The following is a 25,238-nucleotide window of genomic DNA, read 5'->3' as shown; positions in this document are numbered from 1 at the left end:
CACTTCCACTAAATTTGTCTATTGCTTTTTTTCAGACGTTTGCATCCTTTTTTTCTTGTAATTTTTTCTTTTTCTGTATTGATTCACACACTCTTTTTTTTATCGAGATCTGTTCATTTCTATTTCCTTCAGACGTCTCTTGTTACATTCTGTGCTAAATCTTCCATTCCCTGATTACAAGATCTGATCCTAGGTGGCACACTTATATCGTAATGATTGTTCTTGCATTATATTTTCTGAGTTTGTCAGGGCAAACTTTCAGTAGTACCACATATGATAGCGATACCACATGTATAAGCATTAGCTTTTTGGAAGAGCTGTTTTTTCAAGATATTAGAAATCTCATTCTGTTGCAGAAAACATTCATTGAAAAGTTCCTGAGCAGTGCCCTGCATTTTAATCTATGCTTTGCGGTCATTTCCCATTTGAGCCTCGCTGGAGCAATTGTTGCTTCCATGGTCGTTAACGTGCAGAATACCTGGTTGGAAAGAGCTCTGCTGGAGGTGCCTTGCTCTGCAGGGGCCAGAGAGCGTCAGAGAATCCCTCTTCTCCAAAATGAAGCACGCTCTGAACATGTGCAGGACTGGCTAAGGCAGCAGCTTTGACAACTTTGTCAGTTGTAATTATTTCTTTTAAAAAGTTCTGTTTTCTTGTTTATAGTTTTTCTGATGTTAGGCCTGTGCTGTTGACACAGTAGCACACCTGAAGGTGGCAGCAATTCAGGTAGCAATAGTTCTGTTGCTCTGGATTGCTGCTTTTTTGTCCCCCTGGTTCACTTCAGCTGCTCAGCTGAATACTTCTGCAGTTACCTTTGAAACTTGCATGTGAATAACCAATTAGTTATGTAGGTGTTTGATAATGCAGCGACCATAAGTAAGATTAAGCATACTTGCTTTTTCTGGTTCCCACCATCCCAGTAATTTTTTTTTTTAATCACAAGATCTGGAAGAACTGAGAGTGCTATGTATTTCAAAATGTAAAGGACATGATGTGCAATATAAGCCTGAAAAGAAACGAACATACTGAAAAATGTAAACTAGTCAGTGACTGTCAAGTTTTATTTTGTAGATTTCTCCCGTAAGAATGATGGAGCGATCAATTCACAGTGCAAAATATATTTTTGTAGAAAATTTGTATCGAAGGTATGGCATATGATTTTTTTTACTTTCTTGGCTCAATTAGATTTAAAAAAATAATGATTTCTTTCGTAATTTGCATCTAAGTGGTCTGTGAAATCCATCAGTGCTTTGTTGGAGTGGCAGTACGTTTTGTATGGTGCCTACTGGTAGAATAAAACCTGTAGGACATGGGCCAGACAAGAGGCTTTTTCACAGCTCTTGTGTATTCAGAACATCATTATTTAGAACACCATTTATTGAAGTTATCTGCTCTCCAGCTGAATACAAAAGTCTTGCTTAAATCAAAGCAAACAAATACTGTACAGGTCAAAACCCATGAAGATATAAAGAATAACACTATAGGAGGGAGAGAACTCGATGGCGTTATCCCACCTAGCATCCAGGATTGGCATTTCTTGCAAGCAGGAGCTTGACTGACAAGCGTTCCAGCCCTCACGTGCTTTGCTCAGAATCAGGATTCACAGGATCAAAATAGCCTGAAAACCATGGCAGGCTAGTGAGTAAAGAACGAACAAGAGCTGTTTGTCTCTAAATGTCGCTTTCTGAAGCAAGTCCCCACCCCCAGGTGTGCTTGGGTTGGAGGTACAGCAATTGGGCCTAACCTGGGCTGGTTTGTTCTGGGGGATAAGATTGTGGCCCGAGACAGAAAAAGCATTTATTACCTGGCTGACTTGTAGCTCATCCATCCCATACTAACTGAAGCAGTGCAGTAACTAGCACTGTTGTGGTTTTGTGTTTTGTTTTGTTTAGAATGCCTGACCTTATATTGAGAAGTGTATGTAACAGATTGTTGTTTTAATGGATTTTTCAGTGGTCTGAAGAGATAAAACCAGTTTCTTGCCCTTGTCTGCAGGGAGAATGCCTGCATGCCACAAGATGGCATCCATGCTACGTTAGCTCCTAGTCTGTTACTGGAACTGCTTTGAAAGTTGAGACACACACAGTAAGATGCGAGACAAACAGAAAGAGACATTATTTATCCCAGTCTGTATGCAGTGGAAATGTACTGGAATGTCTTTCTCATTTTTAATTAATGACTTTTTTTTCCTTCTCATTGTTGACAAACTAGTTTTGTCCCAAAGACTGAGAACTTTGTTGCTATGAGGCTAAGTCTGCTTCTGTCAACTCTATGTATTTGTTTTGTAATAACATTTTTAAGAGCATCTAAGAAGTTTTGTGACTTCAGTACTTTTTAATGCTGGACAGAAGGCATTCGCTTTGTTTTGTTACAGCAAGCTAGAAGCCAGCTGATGCTACCAATAGCAAATGGAAATGTCATATAAGGGTGTGTAAAAGCATTATAAGTAAAACAAGGAAAAATCGGGGCTACATGAAAATAGCCATGTTGAGTCACCTTAAAAAAATAAGTAAATCTGTCCTCCTTCGTATCCTGTCTCCAGTGGTGGCCAGAAGCACTTGAAAAGAGTGTAAGAACAGGGTAAGCATTTATTGTAATTCCTGAGTATATCCAGTAACTTACAGTTTAGGGACTTCCTTATTCAGAGTGGTTTCTCTCTATTTAGTATTTAGGATTTTCTTTTCCATGAACCTGTCCAGTAACAGAGAGGCAGTACCCCTGTGACTTAAAACAACTTCTGTAGAGCCCATATTAGGGGGTAGGGAAAGTCATCTTAGTAACTGCAGGTTTGTTCATCTGCCTCAGTATTTAGCAGAACTTCAGAGCAAATGATGAAGGAAAGAATAATTAAAGCTTTGGACAAAAATGTAAAGTCAGTAACCAATAACACATCCTGCTGTTACACTAATCTAGTAACTGTGTTTTGTAACACCCCCCCCCCCCCCCAACAAAGGCATTCTTATCAATCTGAAGTTATGTATTTATCAAGGAAGTTTGGGGAGACTTTCATGGATGATGATTCATAACTGCAGAAGTTGGTGGTGTAACGTGATGGGAAATCCCACTGAAGCGAGATATTGAAAGGGTTCGTATCAGGCTGGGAGGAGGTTACTCATGTTGGATCAGCCTTTGGATTGACACTTTGATACAAAGGGTGAGAATATGCTAATAAATTCTATCATTCAGTTGAACTGACAACAGAAATTTCAACTGTAAGTTGAAAGATTGTAGGTCAAAAAGCAGAAAAATACATATATATATTTATAGATAAATAAAAATTGATCACAAAATGCTGCTAGTATTGTGTAGCCCAGACAACAGTAAATGTGACTCTTGGAAGTACCTGGCAAAGGGCTTCCAGGAGGGAGAAGGAAATCTTGGTGCTTTTTACAGCTTTTATGAGAGCTTTTTAACATTACTTTTTATGCTTCTAACTGCTCATTCATGATCTGTGAACTAAAAGTGAAACAGGTGTGAAACCGAGATACTGGAATGATCAAAAAAATGGAAAGCTTGTTTAAAGAGACAAAACCAGCTTGACATACTCATACAGAAAAGTTGGGAGAATACACTTGTCGCCTATGGGCACACCGTGTGCAAACACAAAAAAATGGGAAAGAGTTAATTGAAATTGGAAGACTATAATAACAAAAGAATTATTAGATACAAAAAGGCTGTGGATATATTAAGGGTAAAAAATTACAAGATGGTGTCTTTGCCACCAGAGGAACAAAGGGAAAATACAAACTTTATGCTTTATACCCTGTGGCAGGGGAAAGGCCTCCCCATGCTGTGTTTTTTGTTCAACTGCTGCATGAGAATTTTGAAAATCATTCTGTAACTAAAGGGACTTTGCAAAGGAAAATGTCTTCGTATCCTTCAGAGGCTTTTTCTTTCCTTGTTGCTATTTCCTAGAAGGAATCCCCTGTCTCTGTAGGGTAGTGATTGTAGTTCTTGTGTAGGTTAGTCAACATGCAAAAATCATGCAGGGAACACAGGAGAGGTTGCCCATTGTAGAAACTGAATTTTGCCTGTCTGATGGAAGGTCTGGAAAACAAAACTGACTGGACATATCTTTAAATTTTCCTGAAAATAGTATCAAAAAAACCCTCAGGCTCAAACTATTCCAACAGGTATCTTTAGCAAAGGGATTGTTAAATAGCTGTATGACAGGCATTTTCCCATTAAAAGTATGTGAAAATGAAATAGAATTTTTTATTCAAAATAAGACTCGGACTGAATGGGGCAAGCTTGTTGCAAGGAGCAGAGGTTATTTTCAGTTTTCTTTTCTGTAAGAGAAGGTATTGCTTAGGGTTCCAGTCTCAAAGAGGGAGAAGAATCCCTTGTTATCTCTGTTCTACGCAATCTCTTCTCCTTTAGGAGAATAATTAGTTTAAGCAAGGGATGAAGAGCTGTGGAATATCAGGAATACCGGCTCTTGTTTCATCCAGTGTCACTCAGTATTTGTGTTTTGGCTTTGCAGGCTTTTTCCCAGAGAGAGAGAAATAGAATAAGATTTACGACGATGACGGAAGGTTTAAATTGTGAGCAATTGCTGTGAGCTTCTCCAGCATGCACAGATATGCACGAGTGTCCAAGTTCTTACTGCGATTGCACATCTGAGTTTAGCACTGAAAGACATGCTTATGTTAGGGGTAAAACTGTAGAAGAATTTTAAATGTGTGCACGTGAGTACGCGTGGTATGTTACAGGGTAAGCACTAGTAATTCCCATTTGAATTCGTAGTTATTTATGATATAAAGCTTGTTCCATTTGTGTTTAACTGTACTTGGTAGGAGTCAGATGTCAGCAAACTTTGGAGATGAAAACATCCTTTACTGCTTTTTATGGCACATACATGGACTGATGCGTTAGAAGAATAGCAGTGAATTGTGTTATGCCATTTCTTGGGTGCTGTGGGAGGCAAGATATTCAGCTGGATGGCAGATAAAGACTATGAATACTGGTTTTGCTTTCTTGCATACTGAAGTGGAAGTATCTTTCTGGATTATCTTTATTCAGTTTTGCCAGTGATCAAAGCATGTTGCCAGGAGAATGTTTGAGCAATCTGTGGAATCTCTTCAGCACTATTTAAAATGTTGCAAATGGTCTTAATTCAGCTGGAGAGGACAGGAGCCTCTCAACCCCATCTCTTTTTTATATTTCTACTGCAGAGGCATTTAGGAAAGAGTGTGGAGTTATGTTACTATCACTAGTTTTGAAGACAGAATAATGCAAAACTGGTAATATTTGACTGTTTAGGAATATGGTAATAAGTGAAAATTCTGATACTATTAAAACATACTATGTGATTCTATATATTATACATCTATAGACTCCTTTTTAAATGAGTTGTTTGATATTTTATTATTCTTACTGAGATAACTTTGGGACAGTTGTCTCCAATATTATCTATGCTCTTTGAATACAGAGTTCAAATTAAGCAGGTTGAAAACTTCAGCACACTAATATTTCTTACAGTGGTAGTATATTTTATTTACATGGTGTCATTATTTTTTCACCACTCTTTACTATGGCAGCTGTCAGGACTGCTTAGCAAATCAAGCCTTTCTGTGGTGACCTGCACTGCAGTAGTTCAGATATATTTGAAATGATCCTGATATAAACAACTTGAGCAATAAATACCATTGGCACTAATTTGTTGTTGTTATATAAATGCGAACGTGGCAATGTTTTTCTTCTTAGTCACCAAGTAATTATTTCTTAAGTGTAGTGGGAAAAATAATTAATGTTTGTAACATAATAATAGAAACTTTGTGTTAGTACTCTTTTTTTTTAAAGAAAAAGATTTGGTCTTTCTGTTGTATAAACAATGCTTCATGAGGCCTTGAATTTGGGTGTGCATAATATTGGTCTTGTTTTCATTTTGCATATGCTGGAGTAAATTGGGAGTAATTGTAGTTAGGTGGAAAAAAAAAAAAAAGAGTTTAGAATTGATTGTGCATGCTGTTCAGTGAGTAATGACTTTCATCTTTGTTTAGCGGAAAAATGCCAGAGGTGGATTATGTTGTCCTAACTGAATGGTTTGACTGGATCCAGAACAACACTGATGTTTCGGTTGATTTGATAGGTAAAATTTTGATGGGATCTGGAGGGGCATGTTTGTGGGTGGGTTTCCTTACTGGAAGGAGAAATAATTCTTGTTTCTGGAGTCATAAATAATCACATTATTCAATATGATGGTGGTTGCAATGTGTAGCACCAGACAGCATGAATTCGTGGATGGTTCATGGATCGATTAACAGTAATGCCAAAGGGGAGGTTCAGCCGTGGTACCCAAGTCAGGATTCTTTCCTTCTAAGTTTGTGAAGTAAGTTTCTTCTTTGCTTTTAAAGCTGATCCTTGAAGATAACTATTATAATTTTTGTTATGACAGTTTATCTGCAGACTTCCCCTGAAGTTTGTTATGAGAGGTTAAAGAGAAGATGCAGAGAAGAGGAAAAGATCATTCCTCTGGTAGGGAGTTCCTTCAATATATGTGGTTAAAATGAGCTTTAAAAGAATAATGATTCCAATCTAAATACTGAAATAATATCCTGAGTGTGTTGCCAAAATGTGGTGCAGCTGTTTCCACTGCAAACTAAAACTTCAGTATTTAATTTTTATTTCTTTTTAAAAAATGATCTGTCATTCACACTGACTTTCCCAAGCGTTACGTTTTAGTAATCAGTGTGCTACAGCTGACTGTTTAGGTGGAGAATTAGTCAACTGTTAATCTTCTCTAAGATGTAAAAAGGCAACTGCTTTTGTATCATTAAATGGCATAAAAGCACCGTGGAAGCACAAATACCTGTGAACGCAGGTGCTGAAGGTTTACGTGGGCACTTTCTATTGTCTGCTATTACCAGGATGTTTATGCATGAAAAGCGTCTCTGTGTCTGAAAAAGAAGCGACTTCTTGAAAATTGTTAGCGTGCAAATCTGCTTACAAATAAACTCTAGTACCTGAATGTTCACTTCTTGTGTCACAATTTACAGAGTGGCCCTTCATTTAAACATGTTTTCTCCTAAAGAAAGACTAACTACAAATAAATGTAGTTATAGAAGACACACTGTATACTACAAAGGTATTTCTAGTGTTGGGTAGTTCAATAGAAGCAATTGTCAGTTGAAGATTGTGTTGGTTTTGCGTGGCAAGGTTTTGGTAGCCCCCCCGCTACCAAAACCTTGCCACGCAAAACCAACACAAAGATATATGCAAAGAACTAAATTTTGGAGAACAAATCCTTGCTATAATGGATTTGAAGACACATCATGTAACTTCGCAGCCCTACTGAGGGGTGAGGGGGAGCAATTATGAATGAAAAATATTAAGTGGTCTCCATGAAAAAAAACTAATAGTTGATGACAGGCAGAAATGCTTTTAGAGGAAACTGAGTCAGAGTTAGGAGAAAGTGAACTGGGAATTTCAGAAAAACGTATTGACACAGAAAGTGCCTTCAATACATACTCTTTGCAGTCTTGCCCTTTTTGTTCTTACTTCTTTGTTGTATTTTTCTCTGTAAAATCTTGAGCCCCGTTATATCTATGGGACGTGGTTCTTGATCTTAAGAGGAGCCAAGAGCCCTGTGCTCCTTTAAGCTGTGTCTTTGAGGTTCTTCATGGAGTAAAACCTTATACTGGGAATTAACTTTTCTCAGAAGCCTGATGCTTTTTTATTTTTGTTAGTGGAAATATCTGATACTGGCTTTTGTATGTAGTTCTTAACTACTTACCAAATGTATCAAATTTACAATGTGTGTTTCATCCCTGGGCATATGTGTTATTGTGTTATTTGAATGCCTCCCTTCTAGGAATATTTAAAAGCTATTCATCAGCTCTACGAAGAGTGGCTCATTAAACATACACTGTTTGAAGTTTCCTGCCCAGTGCTTGTGAGTATCATTTCAGTTATAACCAATTAAGCATATGGAGGATTGTACTCTTCGAATATTAAGAGTGTTATTTAGTGGTAAAAGTAAATAAATCTGCTTTTCTAATAAACTTTGGAGAAGGAAAACCTCAGAAAAATGTTTACAGCTATCCATAGTGTATAGCATAAAAATCTGGTCTTCCATCTCTTTGGTGGAATTTGAGGGCCTGTTTGCTGTAATTGTTTGCAGGATCAGACATGAAGCTTTTCAATGAATGCCAAATTCTGAGCAGAAAGCTAATTGGACAGATCTCTAGAAGTGTATCAGTTTGGCTTCAGTGGTAGTCCTGTTCTATTTTGCTCAAAAGCAACCATGCTTTATGGTGTCAATTATTGCTAATGTTCACGTTCTTCTTTTCAAGGTTATTGGAGCTGACCATGACATGCAGACGATGATAGAAAAATACGAAGAAAACCGGGACCAAATACTAAACCCATATAATATGCAACACCATTTATAGAAGTCCGTGGTTGTATTTTTAAAAACATGCTTATGAAGTCTGATTGGGGGGCAATTTTGAGTATTTTTAGTATTTCTAAATATAATGGTTTTTGCTTTTGAATTACGGTTTGTAGAATGTTGCGGAATTACTTCTAAGAAATGTTCAGGTAAACAGACTATAAACAAATTCCTTTTCATATTTTTAGGTTCTCCATCAGCTTTAGTGTGTCTATTCTATTCAGCTAAAATACATCTCTGTGTCCCGTTTCCCGCTTCACTGCTGCTTACTATAAATAACCTAAGCTGCTTCTTTTTTTTCCCCCAAGACAACCCTATTTTTGTAATTTGAAAGAAATAGTTCCATACAAGAGGTGGAATGTCCTTTATTATTACTAGAGGAAGCAAATGAAGTGCATCAAGTTAAAGTAGCTCTGTTAAATAGCTCTTGTCAGGTTAAAATAGGGGGTCTTACTGTAATCCTACCTACGCTAGTGCAATTTCATTGAATTAATTAATTTTCTTCTGCTTCACACAATATAGCTTCTATAGTTCTGGAGATAACTATGCACTAGTATAATCCCGCTGAATGCATTGGCAAAAAAAGAATAACGGTTTTTGTAAGAGATTGCAGAATGGCTCTGAGCCTTTTTTTTAAGCTAGGTTTTTAAAAAGGCTTACTTCTCTCCAGGGTTCATGAAATCACTGGCCCTGCTATGGCTGAGTTGAGGACTAGTGAAAATACAGGGTGCACAGAACTGTATTTGTTGTTCCTTTCACAGGGTTATAAAAAACCCTAGAATTAACTGATTTTTTAACTATTTTGGATTCTTTGATTGTATTTTTTTAATATAAAGAAAAATACAGATGGTTCTTTGGGTTTATATCTCGATCAGTTTATTGTCACTTAGAGGTACTTGGAGAGTAGAGAAAAATAGTGGGGCTTTCATTCTTACATTTGCTAGCTGAAGTGTTGAGTTGCCCTTAATTTCTGCTTTACCCTCTGAGTGTTGTCTTCAAGATAATCCTTTTAATGCAGCAGTTCTGACTGTTTTCACATTACTTTTTCTGTTTCATTTGAGGGGAATGATTCCTGAAGTACAGCATATACTTCCCCCCCCCCCCCCCCCGCAATAGTTTTGGTTGGTTTAATTGGAGAAAGCAAGGTTAACAGTGCTATAAAATGCACTTACATTAATGTAGCTGAGCATCTGTCATAGCTTTGTAGTGAACGCTCCTAAAAATGGCTTATGTCTAAGACTTCAGTTGGTTCTCTGATCACTTATTACAGACATTTGTCTGTAACTTGTTGGAGGATATAAATATTCAGTTACTTGGCTTATCTATGTTTCACCTGATTTTGAACAATATCCGATAGTATTGCTTTTGGAGATCACTTCACTACTTTTGTTTTGTAGTTTTGTGGTAGCTGGTTTTGTGGTATGCCTAAAACTCATTGTATTGAAATGACCGCACTGTTTTCCAAGTCAGGAAATGCAGTTCATTTCTTATTTCCATCTGGTGGGATGTTTTTTTTCCAAATCAGTACAAGTTAATAATGATGAGCGAACTGAGAGAGTATTTCCTAGTGAAGTACTATATTAATGTACTAAAGCTTGTGAACCCAGTATTGCCATTCTGTTGTTCTGTTGTAAAGCTTTAGAATTCTGGCTTAAAAATAAGATTTTCTGTGTTAAGTAATGATATACCTTATTGAAGCTTATTTGTAGGAGGATAGCAGTCATTCTTGAAACCTTCTGTTAAACTTTCCAAGTTTTTTCTTCTGTAAGAGACCAAAATATTTATTTGGAAATAGTTCTATAAATTTGAAGTTCAGTCATGTGTAGTTTGTTCTTAATTCTAATGTCATTGTGGTTTGTAGAAGCCAAGCATGTATATTTTGCACACAGTCCAGAAAAAAGTACTTGGTTTGTACAGAGAATCTTACAGTACAAAGAATCTGTTATCTTTTGGCTTTTGAAAGCAATGGATGCTTTTTGGCAATTTTTTTTTCTTCTTCATAATATCAAACCAGTAGTTTGGATGTGGGTTATTGATATTCATAATTACAATTGTGACTATAAAGGAATCATTTATATAACTTATTAAAAATTACACATGCAGTGGCTACAGGGAACATGTTTATTTTATGTTTTGCTATCTATTAATTTTCATGTGTAGATTTTCATGTACAGGAAGTTTGGGGTTTTTAATGAGAACTGGGAACAAAACCAAACAAGTTGCTTGTTATGTGTCATAAATGTAAAATGTTTGCAGTCTGGTATAGATGTGTAGATAAAAATAATGTAGTAATCATAAATAGCTGTTTTTAAGCCTGGAATTTGCTTTTATTTCCTTAAATCCCTCAGTTGTGAGGGGAGGGGAAAAAAGGGCAATCAGCATTATTCTGATAAATGTTTTGTTCCTGTTATGACTAAGAAGCAGTGATTGGGTAACAAGTTGCAAAATGCCACACAAAGCACTCTGTCTCTGTAGGCAGACTGAACTTCAGTACCAGTGGAACGGATCATATAAACAAGCTGCCACTTCTCTTGCCTTTTCAGATCTGGTCCCTAAGTTGGATGTAGCCTATACTTGTAGAGTGAACCATACATACAACCAGTTTTGCATACATTTTGGCTATTCTGGAGTATATTGTAGCAATACATGAGAAGAGTAATAAATTGCATTTTTTTAATTACTTCTGTCACGATGAGTTCTACATTTACGCTGCAATATGTGTGAAAAGTGATTACTTTGTTCTGTATTGCCTTTTCCTTACTGCATCCTTGGTCTGAATAGATGATGTCTTCTCCAGACTTTGGTATTTACTTTGTCCTGGAGAAGGTCTTAGCAAATCAGTAACATCTGGGAGCACCATATGAATTGATCTGAAGACAGAGAGACTGGCAAAAATTAAAATGTTACACAGTTGCATTCTCTTAACCTGGCATTTTGTGTATTTCTTCTAGCATGGGAAATATGTTTAGGAGATCTTCCTTGTTTGATTTAAATATTTCAGAGGTGACTTACCAAACCTGTAGGTCTTAAGAAACCTGGAAAATTGTTTTCACCAGTGTAATTAACACACAAAACTACTGCCAACACCAGGATATAACCCAGCATCTCTCTTGAGTAGACTTCCTCCTGCAGAGAGAGGCTGTAGGAAGTGCTAGGTATTCTGCTATCAGTTGCTATTAAAAGATTCAGACCTGAAGGTCTCGGTCCTTCTCCTGAATAATGGTTCTCCTAGCAAGTTACTGTCCTGTTTCAGGACTTGGAGAATCCACTCCTTTCTGTAGCATATGGAGGTTTAAGTAAACATGGTGCATTTCTAAAGCAGGATAAAGTCAGGTGAGAATTACAGTGGTGTGTTGTCGTTGTCCCCTGCAAGCATTTTAGGGGGCTGACAAAAAGTTGTGAGCTTTTTTTGGACGAAAAGTAGTTTAGGAACAAAAACTAGCACTTGGTAGATTAATTCCTACACAAGAGAAATTTAGTTTTCTGTCCAGTCCAGATGAATTTTTTAATTTTTAACTTTTTAAAGAGGCCGGTATGTGGCAATTATTTGTGCTGTATCAGGATCGGGGCACCATTTTGCGAAGCGTTGTGTAAACACACAAGAACAAATTCAGAGGTTCAATAAGGAGAGTGACAGAATAGAGGAGCTGTGTTTGTTACCTGCATATTGCGTACATACTACTTGATTTTACTTATTTTTATGCCAGAAGGCTTTGAGTTGAATCCTCTGCTCTACCCTAGAGCCCTCTGTCTGGTAACAGTGATACATTCCTCCCTTGCATCCCCCGGAAAAAGTATTGAGCTGTTCGGACTTCCACCGTGAGTATGCTGCTCTGCAGACAGCACTATTTTCCATCCCAATCCTAACTACAGTTTTTTACTACTTAATGCTTTGAAATGAGCCTTGTGAGATTTAATCGGCTCTCTCACTGAGAGAGCTGTGCCAATTAATTTCCAATGGGTGGGACCTTTAGCTGTGGTGGTAGGTTATGGGTGGTTATTCTCCTTGTGTTTAGGTACAAGTAAGGTAGAAAATGATAAAGCAGCATTTCATAAATTGTCTTTTTGTGGTGATATGGCTCTGAACCCTAGACACCTGTATTTTCATCAGTTCTTTGCAAGGCCTTGCCAGTCCCTCTCAGGTATGCTTTGTCTCAGGGAATTAATTGTTGTTTTTCAAGACTGTCATTTATCATTCTGGAGCAAATTGTATTTTTTTCTACAGTTAGTGTCTGCATGCTTTCCAGTTGTGGGGGTTTTTTTGGGTCGTTTTGGGTTTTGTTTTTTTTAACACTGAAATTTGCTTTTCGTTATTGGCTTTAAAACCAACAGTTTGTTCTAAACCCAAGCTATGCTTCTTGAGCACCTTAGCTCCAGACAGGGCAAGGGTATATGTGTGATATGAATGTTAAGAGACCCAGCGGGGAGAGGTCGTGTGAGTATCGCCCAGCTACCAGGTCTGCTGCCCAAGCTCAGTGTCTGCACTGATCAAAAGGGAATTTCTCTAATCCAAGGCTTGGGCGGGCTAAGCCATTCAAAGTGGTTGTGTGTAGCATATAAATTTAGGAACAGAATTGGCCTTATGTTTCCATGATGGAAAGACATCCAATCAGTCAGTAAATCCCCATTCAATTCATAGACAATCAGGACCAGCTGTAGCACAATTAAAGTTGACAGCTCACCAGAGGATAGGCATACATTTTACAAACACAAATCACCTTCCTTTAGAAAGGGGCCCAGGCAACTCTCTTACTGGCTAGCAGTGCTGCTTGACTGGTTGCTCGTAAATATTTAAGTTAATTAGCTAAGGAGAGGTGCAGTGGTTACTGCCAAGAAGGATAGGAGGGCACTGGCAGATGGGGTCAGAAATCTTATGGACCCTTTTGTCTGTCCCTCTTCTCAGGTCTGACTGTATTTACAACTTGCATTTTAAACCCAGTTCTTGTGTGGAAGTAGTTGCACTAAGGGCTGCTGCCTAAGGCCTATTAAATATGACTTATCTTTTATTTCAGCTGGTTTTCAAATCCTGTCTTTTCACAAGCATCTAACTGTAAAGCAGCTGTCTCTTGAGACCCTGGAAATTTGCAAATACAAAAGCAGTTTCCTAGTACAAGACCTCAAAACCCTACCATTTGTACAGGAATAGAAGTTAAAGGTGTTCTTGCAGCAATAAGAAACTCGTATGAAAATATCCAGAAGACGTTAAGTGCACAGTAGCTCGCCCTATAAAGGCAGACAGAACACTTAGGTGTCCTGGCCAATCTGCCACAAAGAGGAAATTCTTCCTCAATCCAGGTAATCAAACAGTAACAAAAAGTAGATTCTCAGAATGTGGCCATTTTATATTTAATAATTTTTGTGCAGTTTAACTGTTTGGTGGGCATTGTTCAGAAACAAAAAATATTAATCATAATATCATTACTATCTCCACCAGTGTTCCTGTGACTTGGTGGACCTGTGGTGCATTGTTAGCAAGTTAGGGCTATGATTCCTCACTTCTAAAAGACCCTCTGTATTACTCTGTTTTCCCCGTGTGAGGCTCTTCATAAGCTCCTGGACATGAAAGATGCTGGTCCAAAACTCTGCTTAAACAGGGGCAAAGTGAAGATCTAGGTCTCCTGTATGCCAGGTACCGTGAAGATGGAAGCAATTGTGCACAGGCCCACCAGGGAAAGTTTACTAAAGAGTTGAGTTTCTCACAGTAAATGTTAACAAGTTTAATGAAGGCCAGCAGTATGGCATTAATGGAGTTTGAAGCCCAATATGGTGCCTTTTCAAGTGGTAGCTGTTAGTTTCTTTTTGCATTGTTTTTTCATGTGTAGGTTGCTGTTAAATACTTGTATAGCTACAGTGAAGATAAAAATGGGATGTTATTTATATGAAGCCTGTAGTACTGGTGGTCATCTAAATACTTAGGAGCCATCTTCATTTGTGATGACAAGGGGGTTTTGCAGTTTTAAATACAGTTCCTGAATAACTGACACAATATGAGATTTAAACCACATAATTTTAATAACCCCCACAGGGGGAAAAATATAGCTTATAAAACCCAAACTGGTTAGGAAGAACAGATAGGTACTTGAAAGAGCAAGGAGGTTCTGGTGGGTTGACCCAGCCACCAGCTAAGCACCTACACAGCTGCTTGCTCCCCCCCTTCCCCAGCAGCACAGGGGAGAATAGGAAAAGCAAAATCCAGAGAGCTTCTAGGTCAAGATAGAGGTTTAATAAGTGAAGGAAAGAGGGTGGGGAAAAAAACCCAAATGATGCAATAGCAGTAACTCACCACCTCCCACAAGCAGATGGATGACCAGCCTGTCTCTGAGCAATGGCCACCTTGGTAGACAAAAATACCTCACCACCTTCTGCTACTCCAGTTTTGTTACCAAGCACGATGTTATATGGCATAGTATAACCCTTTGGCCAGGTCAGGTTAGCTGTCCCAGCTGTGTCCTCTCCCAGTTACTCATTCAGGGGTATAGTTAGAAAAAGAGGATGCTGCCACACTGTACAAGCACTGCTCAGCAATAACCAAAACACTGGTGTATTATCAACAATTTTAGCCACAAATCCCAAACATGCCACCCCAGGGGCTGCTATTGAAAAAGTTATCTCAATCCTAGCCATACCTAGTAAAGAAGTATTAATTTGTGTGTGCATGTTCATAGTATCTGTTTCTCCCAAGCCCATCCAAAGCTGGAGGCAGTCCTGTTGCCTGATGTTAGCTTCGTCAGTTTTATTCCTCCTACACTGCTGGAATGAGGTATGACAGGACTTCAACAATTAGTTGTTCAAAATGCAGATCCTTACATTTTAGTTTCTCAGGTTTTTCTAGTATAATCTATGTGCTCCTCTTTAACCTTCCTCTCCCAAAAATTAAATTATAAACAATTTATACTAAATTAATTTCAGCTAATATTTTAACTATACATGAATCAATAAAACATTCTTAGCATTGAAGTGCTACTGGAAAAGTTACTTGAAGCAGTATTAAACTGTCTTCCTAGGTAACAAGTCTATAAAGAAGCACTGAAGATTGTGCTGAAATACAATACCAGTGACTGCATGCTTTTCTAAATTTAATTAAATGTTGTGTATGACAGAGGTTCTCCGTGCTGGGACTCCAGCTTACAGCTAACACTGCTGCTCCCTTTCCTTCTCAGCACAAAGCCTTTCACACAGCACTCCCACCCACAGGATATCCTTTATCCTGGCTCTAATGCTCATTGGGGCCCTGCTCTGATCTGATTTTTTTTTCCTGTCACTAAAATGGCAGAGAATGGCAGTTTTTTTCCCTTCATTTTAGTGAGATGAACTGGCTTACAGAAAAATCCAGTGAACTCCAGAGCTGGTGCAGAGTTAAGTGGCAGGAACAGGGGCAAGTAGCTTGATCTCCCTCATCTGGTAGCAGTGAAGGATTACACTGCTCAGTTCTTCTCTTGAAATTTGTGGTGGTAGCCACAAAAAATTTTGGTAACAAGTGGAGACAGGTATAAAACCTGTAATACAGGATATTGCCTCTATAAGAGCTAAACTGTTACTCATAATGCAAAAATAAGTGTTCACAGGGCTGTTCACTTCTTTAAACCTAAAAGAATATTGTCACACTTTCTAAACTTATTTTCAACTGAAAACAAGAGCAAGGTTAGCTGAGAGCACAGCTTCATAGCAATGTAATGAGTTAATGGAAGTACACTCCAGTATAGCATTTGTAAAGCTGTAATGTTGGTTCTTCTAGTTGAGAAACATTTACCTGTTTATGTCATTCTATAGCATGCTATACTTGAAGAATACTCCAGGAATACATCTGTAAAGAGAGAAAAAAAAAAAAGGGAAAGGAAAGAAGTAGAAGTCTGCTTAACTGAAGAAACCTGTTGGCATTAAGTACAGCCAGAAGGAATCTGGCTAATGAATTAAATGGATTTAAATTTATGGAAGTTGTCTATGCTTTAGAAAGGTGACCATTCAGGTTTCAGTGCCAAAGGTTCCAGATGAGAAGGCGCCATTAAGAATTTGTTCAACTACTTTGCAGCGGTGGGTGGTGTTTTTGTTTGTTTTTAAAACTGTTTTGACAAGGCTAATCATCTCCTTGAAAAGATGATCAAGGCTACAAGTGAGAGGAAGAAACCCAGGCAGATTGCAAATAAAGCACTAGTAGAATCAGGTGTGATGGCATAACATTCCTTGGTCAGTTTTGTCAATAATGACATAAGGCTCCTGGATTTCCTTTACTTTTGAATGATAGCTCTCCAGCTTTGCTTCACTGGATTCAGGAGAGTCACGTTCAGACTGCAAGAAGTTCCTTCTGCCCTGTGCACTGGTCCTTCTTATGCATGAAGACCGAACATCAATACTTTGTGGTGGAATGTAGGTGAGGTTAGGGGGCTCTCTAATGTGTCTGAAACACTCAGAAGCTGTATGTGTGTTAGGAGTATCCATTAATAGTCTCTTGCTATCAGAACCAGGAGTGGGATCCTCCATGTTCCCAGTAGTACAGCATAGATCTGAAGATGGCTCAGTATGTGCAGCTGCTCTGTTCTGCATCTGAGCATTAGTCAGATATGTATGTTTTATTTTGGAATGATTAGATTCTCTTGCATTCCTGTCACTTGTACCTGCATATGGTACTGACTCAGGTTGGCCAGTTTCCTCTACTGGATACATAAGGTTTTCCTTAGTGTCCTTGATTTGTAGTTTTGTGAAGGTTAAAGACAGCTCACAAACTTCCTTTTCCCTAGGGATGCTGCAGTTTTGGACAGATGCAACGTCCTTGTATGGCAGAGACTTCAGCTCATTGGGTTCATCTGCAGGGTCTGGGTCTATGCAATTTATGGCATCGTTAATTTCTGCTTCAATTGATTCTTTGGGGACTTCTTGAGCTTTGTACTCCAAGGTGTTTTTGCTGTCACAAGAGCTGTCAGCAAATATTGCAAAGGCTGGCGGACCGCTTGCTCCTGGTGAGAGTGGCACAGGCCTGATCTCATTTGCAGTTGACTCTGCAGTGACTGCCAAAACACATTCTTCACTCAGACTGGCTCTTGGCTTTTTTTCAAAAGCTTTTGGAGAAAGATTCTCACTGAAAATAGGTGTTTGTCTTATGACAATGTCACTATATTTGATCAAGAAGTCCTCACTGTCTGAGCATTTGCCCGGAAAACGTACAGTGTTAATGACTTGCCTTTGGTGTTCCTGAAGCCTGTTAGTGGATTGAGCAACTGCTAACTGAGGCACGTCATCTTTGATCTTCAGATTCCCAGCAGCTTCAAAGGATATATCGGTATTAGTTGAAGACTTCTGTTGAGTAGCAAGGCACAAAGATGTCTCACTGTTTTCTTTATTTTCTAGATTTTCAGCATCTTCTCTCTGAGGTGTCTGATCCTCTTTGTCCTTATCTCCCTGATGCTGGTGCATTTGTGTTCTCTTCTGTAGGGTGTTCTCCAAATTGCCATGCTTTTCTTCATTTGTCATTTCGAGGATGGTTTCACACTCAATTCTTGCCAGAAATATTTCAAATGCAGTCTGCTTTGTTTCCTCATTGTTTCTCTTTTTGACAAGTGAAAACTCTGTTGCTGTTGTTGCAATGTAACCTATTTTCTCCAGTACTGTTTTTACAATGTCATCTGGGAGCACAGATTGAATATAGTAGACAAAATTACCGGTGAATGTCTGAAACAGAATGCAACATTAAAAACAGATGAACACAGGGGGGTGGGGTAGAGGGAAGTGTGAAAGACTTCCTAAAAAAATCAAAAGTACTTCAAAAATTATTTAAATATTTTAAAAAACTATGTTCCTAAAAGTCTGAATTTTGAAGCAGAGTGAGGCTTTTCTAACAGCATTATTTTGTAAGCCTCTCAAGCATTATAGCTTTGCTATAGCACGTTAATTTCAGTGAAGTTATGCCAGTTTAAACCTGCTGAGATACTGGCTAAGAGCACAGATATTCAAAAAAGAAGAGTAAGAAAGTCATTTTTAGTCAAAGTAGAGAAACTCAGCAATAAGTCTTATGTGCTCTGCTGAAGAATGGGAGTTTTTTAAACACACCAAGATTCATAGAATAAATCACTGAGGTCTAATCTTTTCCTAAAGAAACAGATGCAATGCACTCGCTGTTAATTGTATTTCTTAATTGGTGACAAGACTGTTACTTTTTCTTTTTCCATAGTTCAGACTCCTGCTGTAACTTTACTATCCCTGAATTAAGTTGCCATTTCTTTGAAAGCACCTTTTTGAAGGGAGACTATTCTAGCAGAAATATTGCTAAAACACGCTCTCTTTGCACAAGCTGTCTGCAAAACATGACTTGAATAAAATGTTGCTGCTGTGTAACAACTTAAAAAAACCTCATTCAACATTTGCTTGGTTTTGGAGCTACCCCAGGTGTTAGGTCTAGTTTGTGAACTGGAAGTGGTTTTTGGTTTTGCCGGAAATGCTATGATAGGAGAGACTATGTTGACCTAAGCATGCCCAACTCCAGGCAAATCAGAACAGAATGGAGGTAGGAATGCAAAGTCAAGAGTTTCAGAATTGGAGTACCTTATTTTCAGGCTGCCCAGTTTGAGACTGACTTACCTACTTCCTAAGGCTGAGACCTAAGCATTGGTCTCACAAGCACAAGCTTGGGGAAGAACAAAACTGACCCCCTAAAAGGCCATAGTATAATGTAGGACTGCGACTCACTCCATTCTCAGATAGATTTGTCAACAGTGCCTTTCACTCCCTAGCTTCTGTTCCTTCTAGAGGGGAAGTAAGGAGCAGGCACTGTGTGTGTGGGTGACATCAGAGTGGATGAGAGGCAGGAAATATGTGAAGTAATTTTCCCCATATGACTAGTAATTTTTTTATCAAACTTGTATGTACACAAGATACTCGTTCTCTAACTTGTGCCTTGCAGTAGAATTATTTCAGGCCTTCAGCAGGCTGTCTTGCACTTTGGACCACCCACAGTGGTCTTCAGAATTTGATTTTAATGAAGCCTTGGATTCTTGTGTTATAAAAAGCTAAGCCCACTAACTGTAGACCTGAATATCTTATGCTTTGCCCTGTTTTAGGGAGATGAATGAGGAGAATAGGAATCTACAGCTGTTTGAGAATCCACAGATGAGACCTAAGCACAGGAAAGTGGAAAGAAATGGCTTTTCCTCACTAGTACCTGTTGCTGTAGGAAGGGAAATATGTTTGCATTCTGGGTGTTCAGGGATTTTGTTTAAAAAGAAGTCGATTTTGTATGTGTTGAAGATTGCTGTCTCTTCTGGGCAATGAGATGCGTTCAGTGTGCCAGGGAAGCTAGGTAACCTCGACCACCTTGCTGCAAAAAGCAACAGCATTTCCTTTTGAGGGAGGTTTTCTTATCCACTTCACCAGCTGCAGCCACCAGAGCTAGGACAGGTGATAAAATCACTGGACCAGACAGACACTGACCCACCCTGCCTTTGGCACCAAACTTAGCAAAAGTGAAAACTAATGATAAAAAGCATCCCTTTGTTCCAGGCAATGTAAGATTAAAACTCAGAGTAATGAGAGTCTAAACCTTCCACTGCACCTTTGTACTTCTCTACCGTCTCACAACAGCTGAAGATCTCCGTTCCCAGTCCCTGAACTGCTCAGCACTCCTGGGAAGGCCCCTGAAGGCCCGGCCTCGGCGAGGGCAAGGCCTGCAAAGGCCAACGAACACCTCGCACCGCCCAGGGCACCCCTAACCCACTCAAAACCGGCCCCTAAACGCTGCTCCTAACTCCCCGGGAAGCCAGCGCCGCTGCCGTGACTCCTGCGCCACAAGCCCGGCGAAGAGGCCTCGAAACCCCGCAGCCGCCAGGCCCCGAGGCCGGACAAGCCTCTTCGGGGCTGGCTGCGCCCCTCGCCCGAGCCCCGCGGCGCTTCCCTACCTTCAGCGACCTGATCTCCTTCTGCCACGGGGAGAGGAGCAGGTTGATGCAGAGCAGCTCCAGCACCTCCAGCGCCTTGAGCAGGTCGCGGAGGACGCTGCCGCCCCGCTCGCCCCGGGCCCGCCGGCACCGCTCCGCCACGCTGCACACGTCCAGGGCGCCGTGCCGCCGCGGACCCAGCAGCCGTCGCGCCCTCGCCTTCAGGGAGGCCTCGTCGCACACCGCCAATTCCCCCTGCGCCCCTCGAGCCGCGTAGTAGGCCAGGTAGTCCCGCAACACCTCCTCCTCGGCCGCTACCGCCGGCTCCTTCATGGCGGCGCCAAACCGTCCGGGCCGCCCGGCCGCAACGCCTCTCGGCCCGCCATTGGCCACTCCGCCGGCACAACGGGCGGTCAGTGGTGTCTCGCAGTGTCAGTCAGGGCGGGGGGCGGGCGCCCCGGCGAACTGAAAGCGAAAGGCGAGGAGGGTGGAGGGGGCGGTGTCGCGTGAGGCGGTGCATGGTGTTGCGCGCGGGTGGCCGTCGTCTTAGTACGGGCGCGTGGCGGTGCCGCGTGAAGGAGGAGGTGTCGCGTGAGGGCAGCCGCGCCGCCGGCACCGCGCTGAGGTAAAGTCTCTCGTTTCCCGCTCCGCGGCTCCGGCAGCGCTGTGTTACCGAGCTCCCCGAGCTATCTCCTTCTTCTTTCCTCTGCCGGGGCCCCGGCTGCTTTCTGGCCAGCTGCGAGCACCTGGAGGGAGGTGTCTGCTGTGGGTACCTGCCAGGGAAGGGCTGGTGTGAGGGTGAAAGCTGTCCTAATGGTAATTGTGCTGTGGGGTGAAGTGAGACCATCTGTAGTGTAGCACATTCCTTGTGCCTGTTTTGTTATTGTTTTTACTGTATGCTGCCTCTGAATTCCTGGACTAGGTTTGGGTAACAATCAGCTGAAAGAGACTTGTGTTTTCTGCTGTGGTGGCTGAAGAGTTTCCTGGGATGGGTTTGAAAGGGGGGTCAGGTCCAGCAGCTGGAAAGCAAACCTGACTTTGATCCAGATGACTTTGTTAATCTTGATTTTTGGAATTTGAATTTTAGAGTCATTTCCTATGCAGCTACAATGTTGTGTATCTGTGTGACTTCACAAATTAGTGCTGGCACAGGCCTCCCATGACCTTATTTTTTTGTTGTAGACCAGCTGGGCTGGTGTCTTCAGCGATGTCTCCACTGACTTGACTTGCTGCAAGTGTGAATTTGACTTGATGTTTTTTTAATGGCTCATCTTATAGATTGTATTCATTACATGATAGACTTTAAAATTAATATCTGTCTTACTGTTAGCCACTGGGAATGTATGGCTTCTCCTGATTAATGGAAAACTCAGGTTTACTTGACCGCAGTCCTGTGTCTTTCTTGCGGAAAGCGGCTGTGTGGTGTTGCAAACAAACTGGTTTTCTCTCAGACTTTCCAGGCAAGAGGGCTTACCAAAAACATATGCTTTTGATCATCATTTCAAATGAAATGTCGTTAGGAAATAGTTTTGTAGAATTTGCATATGGATAATTGCTATATAAAAATTGCTGATCTAGCCAAGAGGGAAGGGGGGACAAATCCCCATACTACCACCACATGTTAAAATGAGGCCATCTGGCCATCTGCTGCAACGTCTGAATTTCCTCCCTTACCGTATGTGTGTCCATACACAGACAAGCTTCGCTGTGCCCTTCAGTAGGGTGCCTGCAGGCAGCTCAGCTCTCCTCTTGCCGTATGCAAAACTTTATTGACCCAAATGAAAGGGTTTGATATCATGTTTCTGCACATCCGCTCCCACAGGGGGTGGTGGGGGGATGGGATTCTTTAACCTTTGCTGTTCTCGTTAACATACAGAATAACTGCATTTTGTTAAAGCCTGGTATGTTTTAGTAGAATGATATAGGGAATCTTGCTTTGTTGCTGGTTCTTTTGAGTGTTTCACTTTTCAGTAAAGCATATTTACATAATATAGTCAATACTAAGTTGCCTTATCTATCTAGCTGTCACTGCATTCTTATTCCCTGAATTAGTTTCCTAGTATATCCCCCAAGGATGGGATTTATGTTCTGTGTTTTGAAGATCCTAATACTTTAAAAGCCTGTTCCCTAAGCTTAATCATTTCCTTGGTGTGTGTGTGTGTGTACTGGTTTTGGCTGGGGTAGAGTTAAATTTTCATACTAGCAGCTGCTATAGTGCTGTGTTTTGGATTTAGGATGAGAATAATGTTGATGATATACTAGTATTTTAGTTGTTGGCAAGCATTCAGGGACTTTTCAGCTTCTTATTGTGGCCTGCAGGGGATGCACCAGAAGCTGGGAGTAGACGCAGCCAGGACAGCTGGCTGAAACTGGCCAAAGGGATATTCCATACCATATGACATCATGCTCAATATATAACTGGGGGAGTTGGCTGGGAGGGAGGTGGCTCAGGAACTAGCTGAGCATTGGTTCCAGGTGGTAAGCAATTGTGCTGTGTGCCACTTGTTTTGTGTATTCTATTATTATTATTATCTTCCTTTTCTGTCCTGTTAAACTGTCTTTATCTCAACTCACAAGTTTTACCTTTTTCTTTTCAGTTCTTGCCCCCATCTTGCTGGGGGGGAGTGAGCAAATGGCTGTGTGGTTGTTTTAGCTGCCTGCCAGGTTAAACCACGACAGTGTGGTACCAAGCCCATCACTGCCAACAGGACAGAGTACTCTCCCGTGACCCAGGTGCCTGACAGTTCAGTTGCAGTTCCCTGAGCTATCTAAGGTCTCCCATCTTGCTCCCCTTTCTTCAGTGAGATTTTTGAAATGTTTTGCAAAGAAGTTTTGCTCTTTTCTGTGTGTATTAATTTTATTACTGATTATAATCTTTTGCAGAAATATAAAATCCTGCTAGGAGCAAAGCTGTGACAAAATAATCTTAATTTTTACAGGATTCTTTTACTACTACATTGTCATTTGTATTAGAACAATAAAAAAAACTCTCTCCATTGTGAATGTATTAGGTTCATTTGGAGTGTAACAGAAGACAGATTCTGTCAAAAAGATTTTATTTTTTTTTAAAGACTACAGCAAGGCAAAAAGCCTGGTCATTAGTCCTAGGAGAGAAGAGGAATTCAGTAGAAAGAAATGTCCACTTTCAGCTGTGCATGGAAACTGTTATTATTTCCCTGGAGTTTAAGAGACACAATGCCAATAGCAGGTGAATTTCATCAGACTATATATGTAACTTTTTTTTCTCATTGCAGTTGAGCTGATTTAGGCAGATATACTGATATATATTTAAATATAAATATTATATAAACATATAATACATATCAATATTTATATTGTTAGGACATGAAGGAGAACAAATATGAGAATCAAGGCATTGGACCCAAAACATGAATGGGCCACCATGGATAGGTCTAGGTTCCTTAAAGCTTTAATTTGTTTGTGCCCCTGCTGGACATGGAAGCTATTGTTTGTTACTTTTTCTTTCTTTAATGGAAGTGAGAATGTACGTGCATATGGGCCTGTCTGAAATCTGAGCTGTGAATTCATTGTATGCTTATGAGTTCAGTATAAGAAAGGGAAATGAATATGAACTTGGCTAGCTGAGAAGAAGTTTTAATGCACAAGATGCTGTTGGGGATTCAGAAAACATGGAATTAGTTTCTGATCTATCTACAATTCCCACTTGAGATGTAGCACATCAGTGGAGTTAGAGCTGGAGATGCTTGGATATAATTGTGGTGATGAGTATTTTCACTGACAGCTTTTTGCTGTGACAACAGTATGGTGGTAGAAATCATGTAGTTCTTAGTGGGTCACTAATGTGGTCTGGGCTAAGAGAATCCTCTTTTCCCAGAGGGTGTTGGCAGAACATCTAGGGCTTGGAAAGCTCTTAATACTAAGTGACAAAAGTATGACTGCCAATTGCCAGGTAGCATAGCAGCATTGGGCACTGTCAGACAGTGATAAAGAGAGGACATGGAAAGCTCCAACAGAAGGAGACGACTGAAACTTGGCCTTTCTCTACAATGTATAAAATATTAACTTTCTATTTCCCCTCAATTCTAATATCTCATTTCTATATAGCAATGGAGAACAGCTTTCTATTCTTTGTCATGCAAAACCAAGAAAAATAATAACCAGGTCTTTTAACTTTCTTCGTCCTTTTCTCTAGGCAGTCAGGTTTGTCAGCCTCCTTGACTTGTAGAGCCTCAGCCTGGACTCTGTTTCCTAACAGAGCAGTAGTAAGTGGAGGGCTATTCTGAACGTTTTTAAGAATAATAGCACTGTTTATATTCCCATGCTGTTGTTGGGTTTTCTTCTTTTTTCCTAGTAGTATGACATTATTGGCTCATAGTTAGCCCATATTTATCTCAGTCTAATTCTCAGACATTCTCCTGCAGTCTAACAAGTCACTCTGTCATGTGTTTGTGAATTTGAGCCTACATTTCTCAAGTGCAGGAACTGTTATTTCTCTTCACTGAGTTGTATTTTGTTCTTTCCAGGCTGTTTCTCTGTCTCTTCAAGTTCCAGTCCTGCTGTCCTACATACTTCTGCCTCTCCTAGTTTTATGTAACTTGCTGATTTTAATAGGTCCATTCTCTCTCTCAAAGCTCTGAAATCCGGCAACACTCAGTATTTTCATTAGAATGTAAGTGATCCCACCTGATGCATCCTTTCAAACTAACACAGAGCAATTGATAAATGCTCTCTTCTATGATGATGATTAATTTACGGAAGTCTGTGGTTATAATTTTATGTAGAGTGTATTTCTCTAGTTTAAGGAGGGAAAGATTTGTCAGACTGTACTGTGATGAGTTACATCAGTTTGATGTGATTTTCATTCAGGAAATACACTGTTACTCATCTTGCTGTGCTAAAAAATTTTCTGTTTGAATATTTCTGGGAAGATTGACCTGTTACTTCCTGGCTTTTCCTCTTTTTCCTTGGTGGTATGTTGCCATTTTCCAGTCTCCTGACCTTAGTAG

General features: G+C 40.1%; 2 protein-coding genes and 1 long non-coding RNA gene across 8 annotated transcripts in view; 2 read left to right on the top strand and 1 right to left on the bottom strand.

The window, feature by feature from the left end:
* The window catches only part of CMTM4 (CKLF like MARVEL transmembrane domain containing 4), an 82,202-nt gene extending 71,133 nt beyond the window's left edge, over positions 1-11,069 (top strand). For 5 of the 6 annotated variants that reach the window (XM_075765664.1, XM_075765665.1, XM_075765666.1 and 2 more), the window contains 5 exons: positions 1,069-1,142; positions 6,000-6,088; positions 6,395-6,474; positions 7,811-7,891; positions 8,292-11,069. In XM_075765664.1, coding sequence (XP_075621779.1) covers positions 1,069-1,142; positions 6,000-6,088; positions 6,395-6,474; positions 7,811-7,891; positions 8,292-8,390 — 423 coding nt within the window. In that variant the 3' untranslated portion in view covers positions 8,391-11,069. The remainder of the gene's footprint in view (positions 1-1,068; positions 1,143-5,999; positions 6,089-6,394; positions 6,475-7,810; positions 7,892-8,291) is intronic. The other variant, XM_075765663.1, reaches the window with a different exon arrangement.
* Positions 4,549-5,792, top strand: LOC142603706 (uncharacterized). Its single transcript, XR_012837603.1, has 2 exons — positions 4,549-4,685; positions 4,794-5,792. It is a non-coding gene; the product is annotated as an uncharacterized LOC142603706 (long non-coding RNA).
* Positions 11,070-15,590: 4,521 nt separating the features above from the next.
* Positions 15,591-20,612, bottom strand: LOC104633134 (uncharacterized). Its single transcript, XM_075765660.1, has 2 exons — positions 20,272-20,612; positions 15,591-18,052 (listed from the first exon to the last, which is right to left on the bottom strand). Exons 1-2 carry the CDS (start codon positions 20,581-20,583, stop codon positions 16,547-16,549), a joined length of 1,818 nt encoding a protein of 605 aa, XP_075621775.1. The 5' UTR covers positions 20,584-20,612; the 3' UTR covers positions 15,591-16,546.
* Positions 20,613-25,238: the final 4,626 nt, after the last annotated feature.

The sequence above is a fragment of the Balearica regulorum genome, chromosome 13 (genome assembly GCF_011004875.1).
Source record: "Balearica regulorum gibbericeps isolate bBalReg1 chromosome 13, bBalReg1.pri, whole genome shotgun sequence".
Lineage (NCBI taxonomy): Eukaryota > Metazoa > Chordata > Aves > Gruiformes > Gruidae > Balearica > Balearica regulorum.
This window is presented reverse-complemented; position numbering and strand designations above follow the sequence as displayed.